Source organism: Staurois parvus, unplaced genomic scaffold, assembly GCF_062004578.1.
Source record: "Staurois parvus isolate SC_StPar_1 unplaced genomic scaffold, SC_StPar_1.0 ptg000122l, whole genome shotgun sequence".
NCBI lineage: Eukaryota > Metazoa > Chordata > Amphibia > Anura > Ranidae > Staurois > Staurois parvus.
Window position 1 is genome coordinate 1,390,663 of NW_028317918.1, and position 18,780 is coordinate 1,409,442.

The 18,780-nt window shown below is 42.1% G+C and overlaps 1 protein-coding gene across 1 annotated transcript in view; it reads left to right on the forward strand.

Annotated features, from left to right (window-relative positions):
* Positions 1-18,780, forward strand: part of ADAD1 (adenosine deaminase domain containing 1) — a 160,285-nt gene that overhangs the window by 35,480 nt on the left and 106,025 nt on the right. Inside the window, exon 3 of the mRNA XM_089672173.1 lies at positions 13,201-13,353. Coding sequence (XP_089528299.1) covers positions 13,201-13,353 — 153 coding nt within the window. The remainder of the gene's footprint in view (positions 1-13,200; positions 13,354-18,780) is intronic.

Below are 18,780 nucleotides of genomic sequence, written 5' to 3' on the forward strand. Positions count from 1 at the left end.
TCGGGAAGGGGGAAAAACAAGAAAAAGGAGGGGCGGGGAGGGGGATTATACAATATGCATGAAAGTACATACAGTGAAGGAAATAAGTATTTGATGCCCTGCTGATTTTGAATGTTTGCCCACTCACAAAGAAATGATCAGTCTAATAATCGAATGGTAGGTTTATTGTAACACTGAGAGACAGAATAGCAACAAAAAATTCAAAAGAAATGCATGTCTAACAAATGATGCACTGATTTGCATTTTTATAAGGGAAATAAGTATTTGATCCCCTTCACAGAACATGACTTTGTACTTGGTGGCAAATCCTTTGTTGATAATCACAGAGGTCAGACATTTCCTGTAGTTGGCCACCAGGTTTGAACACATCTCAGGAAGGATTTTCGCCCACTCATCTCTGCAGATCCTTTCCAAGTCATTAAGGTTTGGTGGCTGACGTTTGTCAACTCGAACTTTCAGCTCCCTCCACAGTTTTTCAATCAGATTAACCTCCCTAGCGGTTTTCCCGAGTCTGGCTCGGGGTTAAATCTAGCTGTCAAAAGCAGTAACCCCGAGCCAGACTCAGGCTCACTGCAAACTAAGTACATGGTGCCGATCCATGTCCTGGGTCCTGCGCTGCCAGCAGCCATTCCCTCTGTCCGTCCCCAGTCTCCTTTTCTGCTTCCCTGGTATCTCACGCTGATCAGTGTGATCAGCGTGAGTGTGCCGGCGGGGATTGCGAGAGTTATAAAAATAGATCAGTGTCAAAATAAAGTGTTACTCTAGTGCATGCATTGTAACTTTACCTCATATATTTCCATAGTGCAGTTTTTCAGTTTCTGTGACTAAAAACGGTTTTGCGCTTATGGCTTCCAAAAAGTGCCTCGCTAAAGCTGTTTATGGTGAGCTAGCGGACAGTGAGGTGCTACTTGAACTGAGCAATAGCGACTCGTATGGCGATTTGTCTTCAGACACTGAAAGTTAACATAGCGGTGAATCTGAGATTGACCTGAGTGACCTGCGCATGTGGCGCACTATTGTTTGCGATACGCCAGCGCTGTCAAGATTTCCATTTACAGGCACACCTGGTATGAAAATCCACGTTGAAGGTGACAACCCGTTGGCGTACTTGGAATTGTTTCTGACCAATGAGGTTATGGAAATTATCGTGACGGAGACAAATAGGTACGCAGCGCAACAACTAGCTGTTCCACACAGCCGGTTTTCACGAAGCAGAAAGTGGGAACCTGTCACCAAAGTGGACAATTGGCTGTTTCTCGACCTATTTAATCTGCAAGGAGTGCTGGGGAAACCGCTGAAGAAGTGGTACTGGACCACAAACAAAATGCTCGCCACGCCGTTCTTTGGCACCGTCATGTCGGAGTACAGCTTTTCCCTCATTATGAAATTTTTTCACTTTGCAAATAATGAGGATTTTGATGAATCGACTCATCCGGCTCCCAAGCTAAAAAAAAGTGGTAAGTCTCCCAAATAATTGTAAGAAATTTCCATCAGAGCTATGTGCCAGAGAGAGACATCAGCATAGACGAAAGTCTAATGGCCTACAAAGGAAGGCTCAGCTGGATACAGTATATCGCGTCCAAGAGAGCACGATTTAGCGTCAAATCCTACCTGCTGTGTGAATCCTCTACCGGCTACATCTGTAACACAGTCATATACTCCGGCAAAGGCACAAAATTTGATCCCAAGTACAGCAACTACAGAATGGCAACATCTTCTGTCCTGTCACTGATTTGAGCCCCTGCTAAACCAAGGCTACTGTGTAACGACAGACAATTTTTACACCTCTCCAGAATTTTACGAGGTTCTTCCTCGGCACAAAACGGATGCCTTTGGAACCGTTCGGGCTAACCGGCGCAACCTGCCATCCATGTTTACAAAAACAAACTGAAGTCAGGAGAATTAATTGCCTGGCAGAAAGGCAAATGATTGCACTTAGATGGTGGGACAAGAAGGATGTGTGCCTAATGAGTACCGTTCACAATGCCTCCTCCAGTGATGTTACAAACAATAGGTGGGAAAAACATCCAGAAGCCACAGGTTGTCATTGACTACAACAGCACCATGGGAGGTGTCGACCAAGCTATGACTTTCTATCCTGCGATGAGAAAGCAGCAGAGGAAATACTATAAAAAGATTTTCCGGCATCTTCTGGAACAGTGCTTGTAGAATGCCTATATTCTGTTCCGCAAAAACAGTGACAAGCCTGTGGTTCATGCGGACTTTATCTGGAAAGTGGCGGAATCTATTTTCCTCAAGCATCAAACCCCATCAGTGTCTGTGGGAAGAAGATCTGGACGATGTGCTGTGGGAGTTGTCAATCCAGAATGTCTGACTAGGCGTTATTTTATGGACCACATCCCACCAACCCGAAAAAGGCAGCACCTACACGGATGTGCGTGGTATGTTGCTCTCGGTGAGATGAGTGGAAAAAAATCTGCAAGCAAAAAACGAGGTTCCACTGTCCTGAGTGTGATGTCGGACTTGCAGTCCCGTGTTTCAAAATTTACCACACCCGTGATGTTTTCTAAAACAAAATGCAGTGTCTATATAATATTGTTTGGACAGAGTTCTGTGTTTTTGATTTGATTACATTATTTAATTTATTATTATATTATTTTTTATTACATTATAATTTATGATTTAATTTATTAAACTTTATTGCACCAAGGATGTCTACTAGACTCTTGTTTAAACAGATTTCAGTGAGTTATTCCTAAGAATTACGGGCCTACAATAAAAAAACATTTCCATTGAAAACAATGTATCAATTTTAGCACAGAAATACTGACATAATCATACCGCTAGGGAGGTTAAGGTCTGGAGACTGGCTAGGCCACTCCAGCACCTTAATGTGCTTCTTCTTGAGCCACTCCTTTGTTGCCTTTGCCTTGTGTTTTGGGTCATTGTAATGCTGGAACACCCATCCACGACCCATTTTCAATGCACTGGCTGAAGGAAGAAGGTTCTCATCCAAGATTTGACGGTACATTGCCCCGTCAATCGTCCTTTTTGATGTGGTGCAGTTGTCCTGTCCCATTATCAGAAAAACACCCCCAAAGCAGAATGTTTCCATGTTTGACAGTTGAGATGGTGTTCTTGGGGTCATAGACAGCATTCCTCCTCCTCCTCCAAACATGGCGAGTTGAGTTGATGCCAAAGAGCTTGATTTTGGTCTTATCTGACCACAACACTTTCAACCAGTCCTCCTCTGCATCATTCAGATGTTCAGTTGCAAACTTCAGTCGTGCCTGGACATGTGCTTTCTTGAACAGAGGGACCTTGCGGGCACTGCAGGATTTCAATCCTTGTCAGTGTAGTGTGTTACCAATTGTTTTCTTGGTGACTGTGGTCACAGCTGCCTGGAGATCATTGACAAGATCCTCACGTCTAGTTCTGGGATGACTCCTCACAGGATGTCAGGGACAAGATTGTAGACCTACACAAGGCTGGACTGGGCTGCCAAACTATTGCCAAGCAGCTTGGTGAGAAGGTGACAACAGTTGGTTTAATCATTCGCAAATGGAAGAAACCCAAAACTGTCAGTCTCCCTAGGTCTATTGCACCATGCAAGATCTCACCTCGTGGAGTGTCAATGATCATGAGAACAGTGAAGCATTATCCCAGAACTACACGTGAGGATCTTGTCAATGATCTCCAGGCAGCTACAAAAAGCCCAGGGGCAAAAAAACAATTATACTCTATGGAGATAGTTCACTTCTCCGTTCAAAGTCGCCTGAAGCTCAAAAACGTTGTTGAGTTACTTTTGTAGCTCATATTGGGCAGATTTGCACATTTTTGGTGCGTTTTTATTCTCATAGAAAAGAATGTAAACGTGCAATTGCTGCGTATTTTCGCGATTTTTTTTCTCAAATGAAAGTATGTTCTAAAAAAAAAATAGTAAATATATATATATATATATATGTATATAAATGTAAACTAATTATTCCTTAACCTTAAAAAAGTGTTAGGGTGGTTTTTATTGTTTGTTTGTGGCTGTTTAACTGTTTTAGGGAGTTAAGGTTATGGGTTATTTATTTTATAATTCAAGTATTTATGATTATTTGTATTTTTGTGTATTTATTTTTAATTATTAATAATAGGCAGTCAGTCAACAATAATAAAATATTTCTTAAGGGTTAGGGGTTAATTAGTTATTATTACATAGCATTTATGTATGTTTTTATTTACTTGAGTATTTAACATTTATTTTTTTATTATTATCACCACCCTAACAAAGAACAATAAATGAATAAAATAATTTAATAATACATTAATAATAAAAAAAGAAAAGCTGAAGCAGAAAAACCTAGCAACAAATGATGGAACAGATTATATTTTTTTCTATTGGCTGATAAATAAAAACACCAAAGCGCAAAAACGCAGTATAAAAACACAGAAAAATCGCAGTAAAATTACGCTAAAAAAACAAACACTAAGCTCAGATGAATGGAGTCTAATCGTGTGTTTCATGGGTGTTCCTGAGCTTGATTATCTAAAACAATACAATTTAGAAACCTGCATGGAGGGTGTAGTTGGAGATGTTTACCCATATCTGACAATATCCAATCAAATAAAATTTTGCCATCAATTAAGGCCAAAATGTATTCTATATGTCTACATGTCCTTGGTTAAAAAAAAAAAAAAAAAGTGTGTATCAATTGGTTTGTGTGAAAGTTATAGCATCTACAAACTATGGAGTATATATACTTGAATTTACGCAGCCTTTACTTTAACTGCCTATTACATTGTACATCCCTGGCATTTTAGCACCTCAAGCAAACACCCCTAAAATTACCCCTTTTGGAAAATACACACCCCAAGGTATTTGAGAGGCATGTTGAGTCCATGGAAGATTTTATTTTTTGACATGGTTTTCGAAAATGACAAAAAAACATTTTTTCTTTTACCCAAGTTATCTCTTTAATGAGCTATGTCTCAGATATGCCATGGCTATATGTGGAATTACACCCCAAAGCACATTCTTCTGTTTTTCCTGAGTATGGGGATACTACATGTGTGGGACGTTTTGGGAGCCTAGCCATGTACGAGAGGCCAAAACCAGTTTTTCAAAGGATGTAATTTCTTAATTTCACTTCCTGGCTACCTATCACAGTTTTGAAGGCCCTGAAATGCCAGGATAGTATGAACGCCAACATCTCTTTTGGGGTGACTTTTTTGTTGGAGTACCAGGGAGGACATCAGGAAAATGCCTGTCATGCAGTCGGCTAATTGCATCAGCATCTGGATATCTGGACAGCACATTCTGAATGATTGCTTCCTAAAATTTTAGGAAGGATCCTGTTCTTCCGGTTGCTTTGTAAATTGCGTGAGCATTATAAATAGCCAATTGAAATAAATATATAGACGCTTTTTATGCCAGTGTCTAACTCTGCGGGACACTAAATATGGCTTCATCATTTGGTCGTTGAAGTCTCCGCCTCCCATATAAAGAGTATAGTCGTGGACACAGAGAGGCTTTTCAACGACGCCAAATGCCATGTTAATTTGGACAGTCGTGTTTAGGTGAATAGAAAACAGGATGAATACATCACGTTTTGTCCTTCCACTTCACTGAAATGTTCTTCATTGTGTAAGCAGACTTTATCCCCCTATCTAAGTCGAGTGTTAGTGAGCCGTTGGGGTCTCATGGTGACACTTTCTTAAATGAACAAATGTCTAAAAAGTGGCATGCTTGCATAAACGTTTTCCTGTGCAAATGGTACCCCATATGGAACAAAAGTGACACCAAGTTTCACTTTATCTTGCTACTACTCCCTTTTGTAGTCTGGGCATTCAGGGATCTACACTTGACTGCCTTTTCCCTCATAAATTCTAAAACGGTGTAGAGCCTTTTGCCCTCTCACAGAGCTTATACAGTTTGACCCCATATTTTGCATGGTTGTTGGGGAGGTATTTCCTAATTGCAAACCTGTCGGCAGAATGTTTGAGGGACTTGTCTACGGAGATGTTTTTTTAAGGCGTATACAGTTCTGCAAATTTTCGGGAAAGGTAATTTACGAGGGGCCAAATTTTGTGGAGCTGATTATAGTAAGAGTCACCTTGAGGACAACAGAGGGTGTTGTTATTGAAATATCTAAAACACATATTCTCATATCTTTTCCTGACCATTGCAGCAGTGATCATGGGCATATGATGAATCGGGTCTGTGAAACAATTTGACCTCCAATTCAATTTTTTTTGTAATGCCTATGTTAAGGGTTGGGCCCAAATTCAGAATCTGCGACAGATTTCCACTTGAATGGCCTGGCAAGGTATTAATTCCGGTTGGTGGTGATGTATTGGGCATAAAGATTGCTTCAGTCCACAATCAAATTATACAGGGTCTGTTTGATGAAAAACAGTTCAAAAATCAAGGGGCATTAAGTTTTCTGTTTCCACCTGAACCCCAGGCTGGGCTGTGAATGGGGGATAACAGGTGCTACTAAATCTGGGGAAAGCCATTTAGGGTTTGCAAGCACCTCTGGAAGGACACTATGGGCCTGTGCTTGAATTTTTGATGGCTGTTTGCTTTCCGCTACTAGTGCTCGCCACCTCACGAGCTTGTACTGTACTTCTGGCGCTCGTCGCTTCACCACAAGACACTGCAGTGCTTCTGTCTAAAAGGCCAGGATGTACTAGGCCACTGGTGCTTGCCAGTCCACCAGAAAGTAGTGCAGCACTGGTACCGGCAATCTGAGCATAATCATGAATTTCTATAACCTCAGCTACCTGGGGTCCGGTACGCCTGATCTTAGCAGGGCCCTGTTCTCCATGATCTGGGCTACCTGTCAGGGTGCCACTGCTTTCTACAGGATCCTATTGTGAACTGAATCCTGACAGTCTTCCCCTTCGCTCTCATCAGACATGTTCTGAATCCTGTAGACCTCTTCATTAGTGTAACCTTTTTTGGGACATTTTAGGCACTAAATTTACAGGTACCTAGTAGCAACTATGAGAAAAAGAGCTCCTGGCTAGCAATCGGGCTGCTTAAACGCTCAAAATAAAACTGCTAGTCCTAGCAAAGATAAGGCCTGATTCCTGCTAATGCTGTGTTTTTGTGGACATTATACTAATTGGGACACTGGTATGGTTCTGATTGTGATCAAGATATTGATCCTTTCAGACACTATACTATTAATGGTGATAATCAGTGATTTATAGTGTAACTGCGGTAGTGTGGCTGGCAATCTGACAGTAGCTGAACCTCGGTGGGGGGCTAACTAACTGATTCTGATGCTGTCTGAAGTTGTCTGTGACACTAATACAGTGATCAGTAAAAATAAAAAAATGCTTCATGGACCAACAGCTGGGCTGGATGATGGGCAGCCTACAAGCACATGCATATCCTAACTCTGTGCGGGGTCAGCTCAACAGTCCCATCCTGTATCTAAGGACAGCCAGTAAGTGTTCTCCAGATATACCAGACTGACCTGGTTGCTCTGTCATGGGGTTTCTTCCACAGGCAGAAACCGTACTCACATTCAGGAAGGAGGTGTCCTGTCACAGGCAGGGTACCTTCTCTTGCATCCAATTATCCAATTGGGATGAAGGAAGTATAAAAGTACACCCTTCATGGGTGGCCTGGATTGGCTGTGGGTGCTCCGTGCTCCCCGCTCCCCCTGTACTGTGGGTGTTTTACTTGCAGTATATTGTTACTGGTGGGTGTCTGAGTTGCACGGGTGGAGAGTATTCCCCCAGGATTAACACCATTCTTATGTACAGCCAGTGTCCTCCTGGCCCCACTGAGTGGGCTCTCCTGTGTGTGGCCTGGCTGCATGTCTTTTGGTTGTATAATGTCATGTCCGGCTCCCTTCCTGTTACTAATTTGTGAAACTGCTTGCTGCGGGGTTGGAGCGTTTCCCTGTGATATGATCTAATGATGCTTCTCAGCCCTGCATCCAACAATGGATCTGAAACTTTGGGCCCTTCTCTGCATCCTGGTGATGGCAGCAGTCACTAAAAGGAGAAGATGGTTCCAGCTCCTGAGCCTAAGTGGAGTTGCCAAGTGGTTCTTTGGCATATGCGTAAACACATATGAAAAAAATTGACCCCATTTCTGCAGGTTACTTTATGCTATGCTTGGGGTGCCTGGGAACAGGATGACCCTTCTTGGGGAGTTTATGGGGACTGAGTTTTCCCTCTTTGCCTACTGAGGACCCTGCCTTTCTTTAGGCCTATGGTTACCCAGTCCTCTCAATCTCCAAGCAGTCTGTAGTGCCCCTTGTCATAAACTGGCAGCAGCATGGGCCACTATCCCCTGCACAATTCCCCCATTTTTATCCTGGGGGTGCCTCAATGCAGTTATGGTTATGAGCTACATTACACTGGTTTCTGGGCTCTGACCACAGAGGCTATAAGGGTACTCAAGGTCTGCCCCTACAGAGTCCATTTCTCCCTGCAGCCTTAAAGTGAAATTATGAACAAAGCATATCGCTCTATAGTGTGTATTTGTCTCTTAAGAACACACGGTGTAATTTGTCTGCTTTTTCATTCTTCTGCTATCAGCATTAATAATTTCTGACAAGTTTTCCTGACAATAAGAAAAAATGGTAACATGGGAGCGACCTCCGGCAGATTGACAGCCTCCGCTCTGTTCTGTGTGCTATTTGAAGAGGAGTGTGTCTCTTCTCTCCAATTTAACTCCCAGGGCTCTCCCCACTGAGCTTTGCAGAGTGCAATTTCAGCTCTCCGCCCACCTTTTTTCTGAACTCTGGCATGCTTTATAAAGTCACCACTTTGAACAGATGTAGAAGATGACTGCAAATAGACAGGTACAACTTTATGTAAGAGGATTTGTTTCATCTCTGTGTATCACCTGAAGCTAGTCACTTCACTGGGTATATGGAAACGTTTACAACTACAATATATTGCCAAACATATTGGGACACCCCTCCAAATCATTGGCTTCTGATGTTCCAATCACCTCCATGGCCACAGGTGTATAAAATCAAACATCTAGGCATGCAACCTGCTTCTGCAAACATTTGTGAAAGAATAGGTCCCTCTCAGGAGGTCAGTGAATTCAAGCGTAGTACAGTGATAAGTTGCCAGCTGTGCAATAAGTCCATCTACGAAATTTTCTTGCTACTAAATATTCTACAGTCAACTGTTAGTGGTATTATAACAACTGGGAATAACAGCAACTCAGCCACAAAGTGGTAGGCCACGTAAAATGACACAGTGGGGACAGCGCATGCTGAAGAGCACAGTGTTACATAGTGACAACATGCTTTGCGTTGAAAGCGGAAGTGATGTAACATTCTTTTGCTTCTGCTGTTACATAGTTAGTCTGGTTGAAAAAAGACCAAAGGCCATCCAGTTCAACCATAGAAAAAAAAAGTTATAATCCTATACCCACAATTGATCCAGAGGAAGGCAAAAAAACCCAGCAAAGCATGATCCTATTTGCATCTGCTGGGAAAAAAAAATTCCTCACCTCAAGAGAGAATAAATTTAGTTCCTCTAATCTTTCCTCATAGCTGAGCTCCTCCATGCCTCATATCAGTTTAGTTGCCCTTCTCTGTACCTTCTCAAGTTCCCCAATGTTCTTTTTGTGAATTGGTGCCCAAAACTGAACTGCAGATGAGGTGTTACTATAGATTTGTACAGGGGTAATATGATATCTATCTCTCTGGAGTCTATACCTCTTTTAATACAAGAGGATTTTGCTCGCTTTAGAAGCTGCAGCTTGGCATTGCATGCCATTATTAAACTTGTGATCTACCAGAACTCCCAGATCCTTCTCCACCATTGATTCCCCCAGTTGTACCCCCCACCCTCCTAGTATGTATGATGCATGCATATTCTTAACCCCCAAGTGCATAACCTTACATTTATCAACATTAAATCTCATTTGCCACATAGTTGCCCAATTAAATAGTGCATTGAGGTCGGCTTGTAAGTTCAAAACCTCCTGTAAGGACGTTATTCCACTGCACAGCTTGGTGTCATCTGCAAAGACTGAAATGGGATTTTTAATCTCAGACCCTATATCGTTTATAAATGTATTAAAAAGTAAGGGTCCCAACACTGAACCCTGGGGTACACTACTAATGACCCCAGACCATTCAGAGTATGAATCATTAACCACTGCTCTCTGAATACGATCTTTTAGCCAGTTTTCTATCCATTTACATACAGATTTTTCCAAGCCTGTAGACTTTACCTTACACATTAGCCGTGTGTGAACTGTGTCAAACGCTTTTGCAAAATCCAAGTATACCACGTCCACCGCCACCCCTTTTTTCAAGGTTTTGCTCACCCCCTCATAAAAATAAATCCGATTTGTTTTGACAACGTCTGTCTTTCATGAACTCATCTATGTGGTCCTTTATATTAAACTCTCCAGTATCTTTCCAACTATAGAAGTTAAACTAACAGGTCTGTAATTACTTGGTAAAGATTTTGACCCCTTTTTAAATATTGGCACCACATTGGCCTTATGCCAATCCAGTGGTACTATGCCAGTCATTAAAAAGGCCCTAAAAATTAGAAACAATGGCTTTGAAATGACGGAGCTCAATTCTTTAAGGACCCGTGGGTGTACGCCATCCGGTCCATGTGCTTTATTCACCGTTATTCTGTCTAAATATTTTGGGATCATATCAATTGTGAGCCAATGTGGGTCATCTGGAGCTGTGTCAATACCTTGCTCATTATGGACAAGAGCTCCCCCATGCTCCTTTGTATATACAGAGCTGAAGAAGGTATTAAATAAATTTTGCCTTCTCTTTGTCCCCAGTCACCCACTCTAGATTATTTTGTAAAGGGCCTACATGCTCGGACCGGACCTTTTTACTATTAATATATTTGAAGAATTTTTAGGGGTTGGTTCTGCTATCTTTTGCAATCTGTCATTCGTTTTCAATTTTTACGGCCTTTATTTCCTTTTTGCATATTCTGTTATATTCTTTGTAATGTTTAAATGATGATGGTGTTCCTTCATTTTTATATTGAATAAAACTCTTTTCTTATTATCTATAACCTTTTTAACTTTGGCCGTAAGCCACATTGGTTTGATTTTTAGCCTTTTAAACTTGTTGCCCATGGGAATATATTTTGCAGTGTGATTACATAGTCTTTTTGAAGAACTCCCATTTTACCTCTCTTGAAATTAAGCGTTTTTATTTTTCCCATATGTGCTTGCTGTTTACAGCTAACAATAAATGAAATCATGTTATGGTCACTGCTACCCAGATGTTCTTTTATATGGACATTCGTAATGAGCTCTACATGGTTTGAGATTACCAGGTCCAGCAGAGCATCGTTCCTAGTAGGGGCCTCTATGAACTGTACCATATAATTGTCCTGTAGTAGGTTTAAAAATGTTTTTCCTTTAACTGTTCCTGCAGTACCATCACTCCAGTAAATTTCCAGGTAGTTAAAATCCCCCATTATTATCACTGTCCCAGCCCTTGCAGCCCTTTCAATCTAGGCAAGGAGCTGAGTTTCCACCTCCTCATTAACACTGGGAGGCTTATAACAAACTCCAACCTTTGTAGTACGCACCCCCATGTGCAGTTCCACTCATAATACTTCAGCCTCATCACACTCTCCATCAACTAGGTCCTCTTTCACACTCGCTCTGAGATCACTTCTCGCATAGAGACATACACCACCACCTTTCCTATTTACTCTGTCTCTCCAAAAGAGAACATGGCCAGGAATATTAATGGCCCAGTCATGCGAAGAATGAAGCCAAGATTCAGCAATATCAATTAAATTATAGCTCTCTTCATGCAACAAAGCTTCCAACTCACCTATTTTGCTTGGCAGACTTCTGGCATTGGTGAACAAACACTTTAATTGACACCTTGTTCACACGTATTTTGCATATTTTTTATTTTCATACAAATGGTACCAGTTCCACTGGTTGTAACATGGGAACCTTGTTATCTGCCATATCCTCCCCCCATCTTTCCCCATTCCACCCACCAATAAGTACTGACCCCTGTCTGATCTGTCTACCCTGTTATAATCTAATTCTCCCTCCCCCCTCAATCCTAGTTTAAATACTCCTCCAGCCTTCCCATAAACCTCTCCCCAAGCACAGCAGACCCCCTTCCATTTCCATTTAGGTGCAGACCATCTCTAGCATATAGGTTGCACCCCACAGAAAAGTCAGCCCAGTGCTCTAGAAACCCAAATCTTTCCCTTTTACACCAGGATTTCAGCCATGCATTGTTTTCTCTAATCTCCCCCTGTCTTTCCTGAGTTGCGCATGGCACAGGTAATATTTTTATAGAATCTCACCATGGAGGTCCTTCCCTTCAACTTGCAGCCTAGTTCTTTAAAATTGATTCTTAAGGAGCCTCCACCTTCCATGTATTCTGTCATTGGTTCCAACATGAACCAAGACAGCTGGGTCACGCCCAGCCCCTTCCAGTAATTTATCAACCCGGTCCACCACATGCTGAACCCTGGCATCAGGGAGACAGCAAATCATTCGGTTGAGGCGATCCTGGTGACAAATTATTCCTTCTGATCATCTAATCCCCTAATACCACTAGCTGTCTAGGCCTTCCTGCACTACCCTCACCACCCCTCCCAGATGGTCTGCCTTCCTGGCTGTTAGGGATAGCAGTGACATCCAGGGCTGCCACCCCTGAGCTTGTCACCCCCACAACTTCACCCAACTTGGCAAATCTGTTTGGGTGCTCAAACCCAGGGCCAGCCTTCCTTTTCTGTGAGCCCCTACCACTCCCTCTCGTTACAGTAACCCATCTTCCTACCTGATCATCCTGATTAGCCCATCCGCCCTCCACATCAATCCCATTGGCCTGTGTCCTGTACTCTGCAAATAATATGAGGAATTTTCACGTACCTGTAAATTTATATCTTGGAGTACAGTACGAGACATTGGACACCCCTCATTCGATTCCTTGGTTTACTGTGTGCATTCCTTTCTACCAAACTGAGTCATAGAATGGGGTAGGGTTATAAGGGAGGTCACCCATGGGGGGGTGTATAGTGTCCAGTCACCTGAAAGTACTTGCCTATAACTCATGGTGTATGAATAATCTGCTGTGTCCTGCACTGTAGTTCGAGATATGGAATTTACAGGCAAGTCAAAATTCCTTGTTTTTTACAAGTTAAGAGAATTTAAAAAAAAAAGATGATGATGATTGTTCCACCTATAGTTGTAAATACCCCTAGTTGTGTATGTATTGTCACCTCCTTTTCTTTGTTTCATCCTAGGAAATGTCTTTGGTGCTTATTTTGCATTCTGTGCAATTGTTGATGGAATTCCATACAAAACAGGAATGGGGCAGAATAAAAAAGAAGCAAAAGCAAACGCATCTCGGTTAGCATTAGATCAGCTACTTCAATATGAGGAATCTGATGTACAAGGTAATCTAAGAATTAAAGAAAAATTTAAGTATTATGTATATTTTCTAGCAACAGGATTTTTAAGCCAAGCTGCTTAGAAACCAACTTCTGTTTTTTACTTACCCCACTGTGCGACAATAAAAGCAGAAAATGGCAGCTGCTCAGAATTGTTTTTGTTTTGGGTGAAGACATGCATTATTAGTCTGGGTGTCTTGAGTGTTTTCAGCACCTTTACAATTTTCAGTAATGGCATTCCCCAGATCGCTCCTACATTGGGTTTTAGTTTGCTCGCTGCTATGTAGATTCACTGACCTGAAACACACTCACAGATCAGAGAACTCCGTTTGTATCTGAAGTATCAGATGATATTAAAGCAAGGTCAACATTACCCCACACACACAAAAAAAAGTATGGGGTCCCTCCACAAAATCCATTCCAGATCCTTATCTGAGCATGCAGGCCAGGAAAGTGGGGGAACAAGCAAGTGCCCCTCTCCAAACCTTACCAGACCACATTCCCTCAACATGAGGGCCACCCCATGGCAAAGCACCTTGTCCCCACAGCCCTGGCACTTTGGTTGTGGGGATGCGAGGGGTAGCTTATTGGATTATGGAAGTCCTGAGGGGGGGGGTCCAGATCTGCCCCCCACCCACGTGAATGAGAATGGAGTACATAGTGGTTTTTTGGGGGTTTTTTTGTTTTTTTTTAGTAATTTTGATTTTTTTCTTTATTTAATTTTACACTGTTACTTTTCATTTTTTTTATCACTTCTAATGCTATCACAGGGAATGCAAATATCTCCTATAACTTTAATGGGCATTGTCATGTATTCTTTTTTTTGGAAATCTGGGATCTATCGGACTCTAGATATCTCCTCTGCCCTTACATTATCTAATCTCACCAAGATCGGTGTTATCAGATGCTTTCCCAATTTACAAATGGCGCTGTTTATATCCTGTGAAACTGAAGTGATGAAATGCTCGTAGCTTCCAATGTCTTAGACTATAGAGATGCTTGGAGCCATTCTGGTCTCTGACCAGCTCTATGGTCAGCCAGCAGAACTACCGGCTGCATTCTCAAATTCCCCTGTGGGACAGGAGAGCCCAAGAAAACTATTGAAGGCAGCAGGAGGGGGAGGGGATGTCCCTTCCTGCTGCTCATAAAAACAATTCAGCAGTTAATTGGCCACTAGGATTGTTTTTACATGAGAACCGACCACCAGCCGAAAAAAACAATACCCACTAAACATTCAGCAACGTACCAGTACATTGCTGGCACATGTTGGGCATATATGTAACAGCAGAGAACACAGGCATACGATGAATTTGCTCTGTGGATCAACATGACCACAATTCATTATTTTCTGTAATGCCCATGTTGAGGGTTAGGCCCAAAAGAGTTTTAACTTCAGAAACCTTAATAGGTTTCCTTGCAAATTGCTTGGCAAGAGCTGAATTTGGGTGGGCAGCCATGTATTATTGTGCATATAAATTGCCTTGGCTCACAATCAATTGATACAAATCTTCCATGAAAAACAGCAGAGGAGCTAAACACTAGTGCTGGCAGCAAACGGGGCCGATCCTGCTAACTGCATATTTGTGGAGACTATACAAAGGAGGCACTAGTATAGTTCTGTTCATGATCAATATATTGCTCCATACAAATACTATACTAGTAATGGTGGTGATCAGCGACCTATAGCGTGAATGCGATAGTGTGCGGGCAATCTAACGTTAGCTGACCCTGGCTGGAAGGGACGCTGACCCTGGCGCTAGTGGCAGGAATACAGTGATCAGTGGAAAATTCTATATACTGACACTATACTAATGGCACTGGCCGGGTGCCGGGATGATCCAAGGGTTTATAGGGGCGATCAAAGGGTTAAATGTGCTAATCTAACACATTCATGTAAAATGTAGTGGTGCATTTACTCTGTGCAGTGTTCTCTCTTCTCTCCCTGGACCCCGGGGGGGGGGGGGGCATTGGGGGGGCGCAGGTGCATTTACACCCCAAAATAGGAAGTGATGCATGATTACGTTGTTTTGCTAAGAGCTGCTGCTCGACTGCAAAATGCGGGTAAGCGTTTGACAAGTAGTTTTTAAAAAAATAACTCTCAATATGGTATTTTTTTTATTATTTTTTAAATACTTTTATCAGAATAGTACAATGTTACCATAGTTACACTGTACTACTGGGAGATCAGTGATTTTTTTTTTTTTTTTTTTTTACACTTTGCTGGAGAAATAAAGATTATTTCTTCTGCAATGCAAAGTTTGCTGTCAGAACCTAACTCATTCATGAATGAGTTAAGTTTTCACAGCTCAGGATAGTGATCTGTGATTGGCTGGAGCTGGTCACATGGTACAGGGTGCTGTGATTAGCCCCATGTATTATGTGACAGCTGTGGGCCAATCACGGCTCACTAAGAAGAGAAGCAGAGCTGTTATGAATGATATTGATTCATAACAGCGTTGCTTACATCAGTGTTTTTCAACCTTTTTTGTGCAAAGGCACACTTTTTTCATGAAAAAAATCACGAGGCACACCACCATTAGAAAATGTTAAAAAAATTTACCTCTGTGCCTATATTGACTATATATAAAGTAATTCTCTTGAATAGGAATCAAACACAAAGAAATTATTTTATAATTACTTTATTATGAAATAATAAAGTATTTTATAATTGGACCCGGGGGCCGGACCAAGAGTAGATGAATGATGTGTATGTGTCATCCATAGTAAGTATAGTAATATTCCCCCATAGTAAGCATAGTAATTAATCCCCCATATAGTAATTCATCCCCCATAGTAATTAATCCCCCATATAGTAATTCATCCCCCATAGTAATTCATCCCCCATAGTAATTAATCCCCCATATAGTAATTCATCCCCCATAGTAATTAATCCCCCATATAGTAATTCATCCCCCATATAGTAATTCATCCCCCATAGTAATTCATCCCCCATATAGTAATTCATCCCCCATAGTGTAATTCATCCCCCATAGTGTAATTCATCCCCCATAGTAATTCATCCCCCATAGTAATTCATCCCCCATATAGTAATTCATCCCCCATATAGTAATTCATCCTCCATATAGTAATTCATCCCCCATAGTAATTCATCCCCCATATAGTAATTCATCCCCCATAGCAATTCATCCCCCGTATAGTATTTCATCCCTCGTATAGTATTTCATCCCCCGTATAGTATTTCATCCCCCGTATAGTATTTCATCCCCCATATAGTATTTCATCCCCCATATAGTATTTCATCCCTCATATAGTATTTCATCCCCCATATAGTAATTCATCCCTCATATAGTATTTCATCCCTCATATAGTATTTCATCCCCCCATATAGTATTTCATCCCTCATATAGTATTTCATCCCCCCATATAGTATTTCATCCCTCATATAGTAATTCATCCCCCCATATAGTATTTCATCCCCCCATATAGTATTTCATCCCCCCATATAGTATTTCATCCCTCATATAGTAATTCATCCCTGATATAGTAATTCATCCCCCATATAGTATTTCATCCCCCCATATAGTATTTCATCCCTCATAAAGTAATTCATCCCTCATATAGTATTTCATCCCCCACAGTACTATTCCCCCCCCCCCCTTCTAGTAAGCCAAGTCCCCCGTGTCAATTCACTTACCTTTTGCGTTCCTCTCGCTGTCTTCCCGCGCCGTTCGGGTCTTCAGGGCGGACTGTGAGAGGAGCCTAGCTCCCCTCCCCTCACGTTCGGCACGCTGCCCCGCCTACACACATCCTGACAGCCACATCCGCAAGCCGGATTAAAAGGTCCGCGCGGACTTTTGGGGCTGCCAACCGAGAGGAGGCAGGGGAGCGGCCGACCGAGAGGAGGGAGGGGAGCAGGCGCCCGGCACACAGAAGAGCCGCATTAGACTGGGTAAAGAGCCGCATGTGGCTCGCGAGCCGCGGCTTGCCGACCACTGAATCATTAGATTCTAATGATTGGTCTATTTGTGAGCCGAAGCCACATGTTACAGATGAAATTGGAATTTTTCCCACGGCACACCAGACAATATCTCACGGCACACTAGTGTGCCGCGGCACAGTGGTTGAAAAACGCTGGCTTACATAGTGATCTTGTGATCTCATAGCGATCACCGGGTCCCGTTCACTGCGATCTTCATTCCGCTGTGTCCTTTGGACACAGCAGTCACGGGGGGCCCCCTTGCGTTAGTACCGCTAGAGCGACGTACAAGTATGTTGCTTTGCCTGTAGCTATCGCCCTGCCGCTGTACATTGCGGGCGGGAAGTGGTTAAAAAAGCATAAACATTGTTAAACAAAATCCAGCCTAACGTGATGTGTTGCTACCTCTGAGGAAGCACAGTCGGGACACATCAGGTGGATGTGGTTGGATGACCTTTTGGAACTGTTGTGTTTGTGAGTGTGCACAATTGTGATTAACTATTTGTGACTGACTTGCATGTTCAGTGCATATTTGGAGCACGTTTGATTTTTAATTGTTGATGCACTGTTCATATACAATATATTGCCAAAAGTATTGGGACGCCTGCCTTTACACACACATGAACTTTAATGGCATCCCAGTCTTGTTATGTATGGTTCATTATTGATTTGGCCCACTCTCTGCAGCTCTAACAGCTTCAAACGTTCTGGGAAGGCTGTCAAAAAAGTTTAGGAATGTGTCTATGGGAACATTTGATCATTCTTCCAGAAGCTCATTTATGAGGTCAGGCACTGATGTCGGACAAGAAGGCCTGGCTCGCAGCCTCATATCGCATGTCTTTATGGACCTTGCTTTGTGCACTGGTGTGCAGTCATGTTGGAACAGGAAGGGGCCATCCCCAAACTGTTTCCAGAAAGTTGAAAGCATAAATTTGTCCAAAAGTCTTGGTATGCTGACGCCTTTAGAGTTCCTTTCACTGGAACTAAGGAGCCAAGCCCAACTGCTGAAAAACAACCTACACCATAATCCCCCCTCCACCAAACTTTAACCATTCCTCCAGAGGATTTACCCCCCTTCCTGACCAAGCCATTTTTTGCGTTACGGCGCTGTGTTATTTTAAATGACAACTGCGCAGTCATGCAACACTGCACCCAAATGAACTTTATGTCCTTTTTTTCCCCGTAAATGGAGCTTTCTTTCGGTGCTACTTTATCTGTGCATTTTTTATTTTTTGCGCTATAAACAGAAAAAGACAATATTTTGGACTTTTTGCTATTAAACATGTCCAAAAAAATTTGAAAAAATCAAAATTCGTCATAAATTTAGGGAAAAATGTATTCTGCTACATGTCTTTGCTAAACAAAAAATCCCAAAACGTGTAAATTACTTAGTTTACAAATGGCGGTATGTGTGTATGTATATGTGTGTATGTATGTACAGTGGGGATCGAAAGTTTGGGCACCCCAGCTAAAAATTTGTATTAATGTGCATAAAG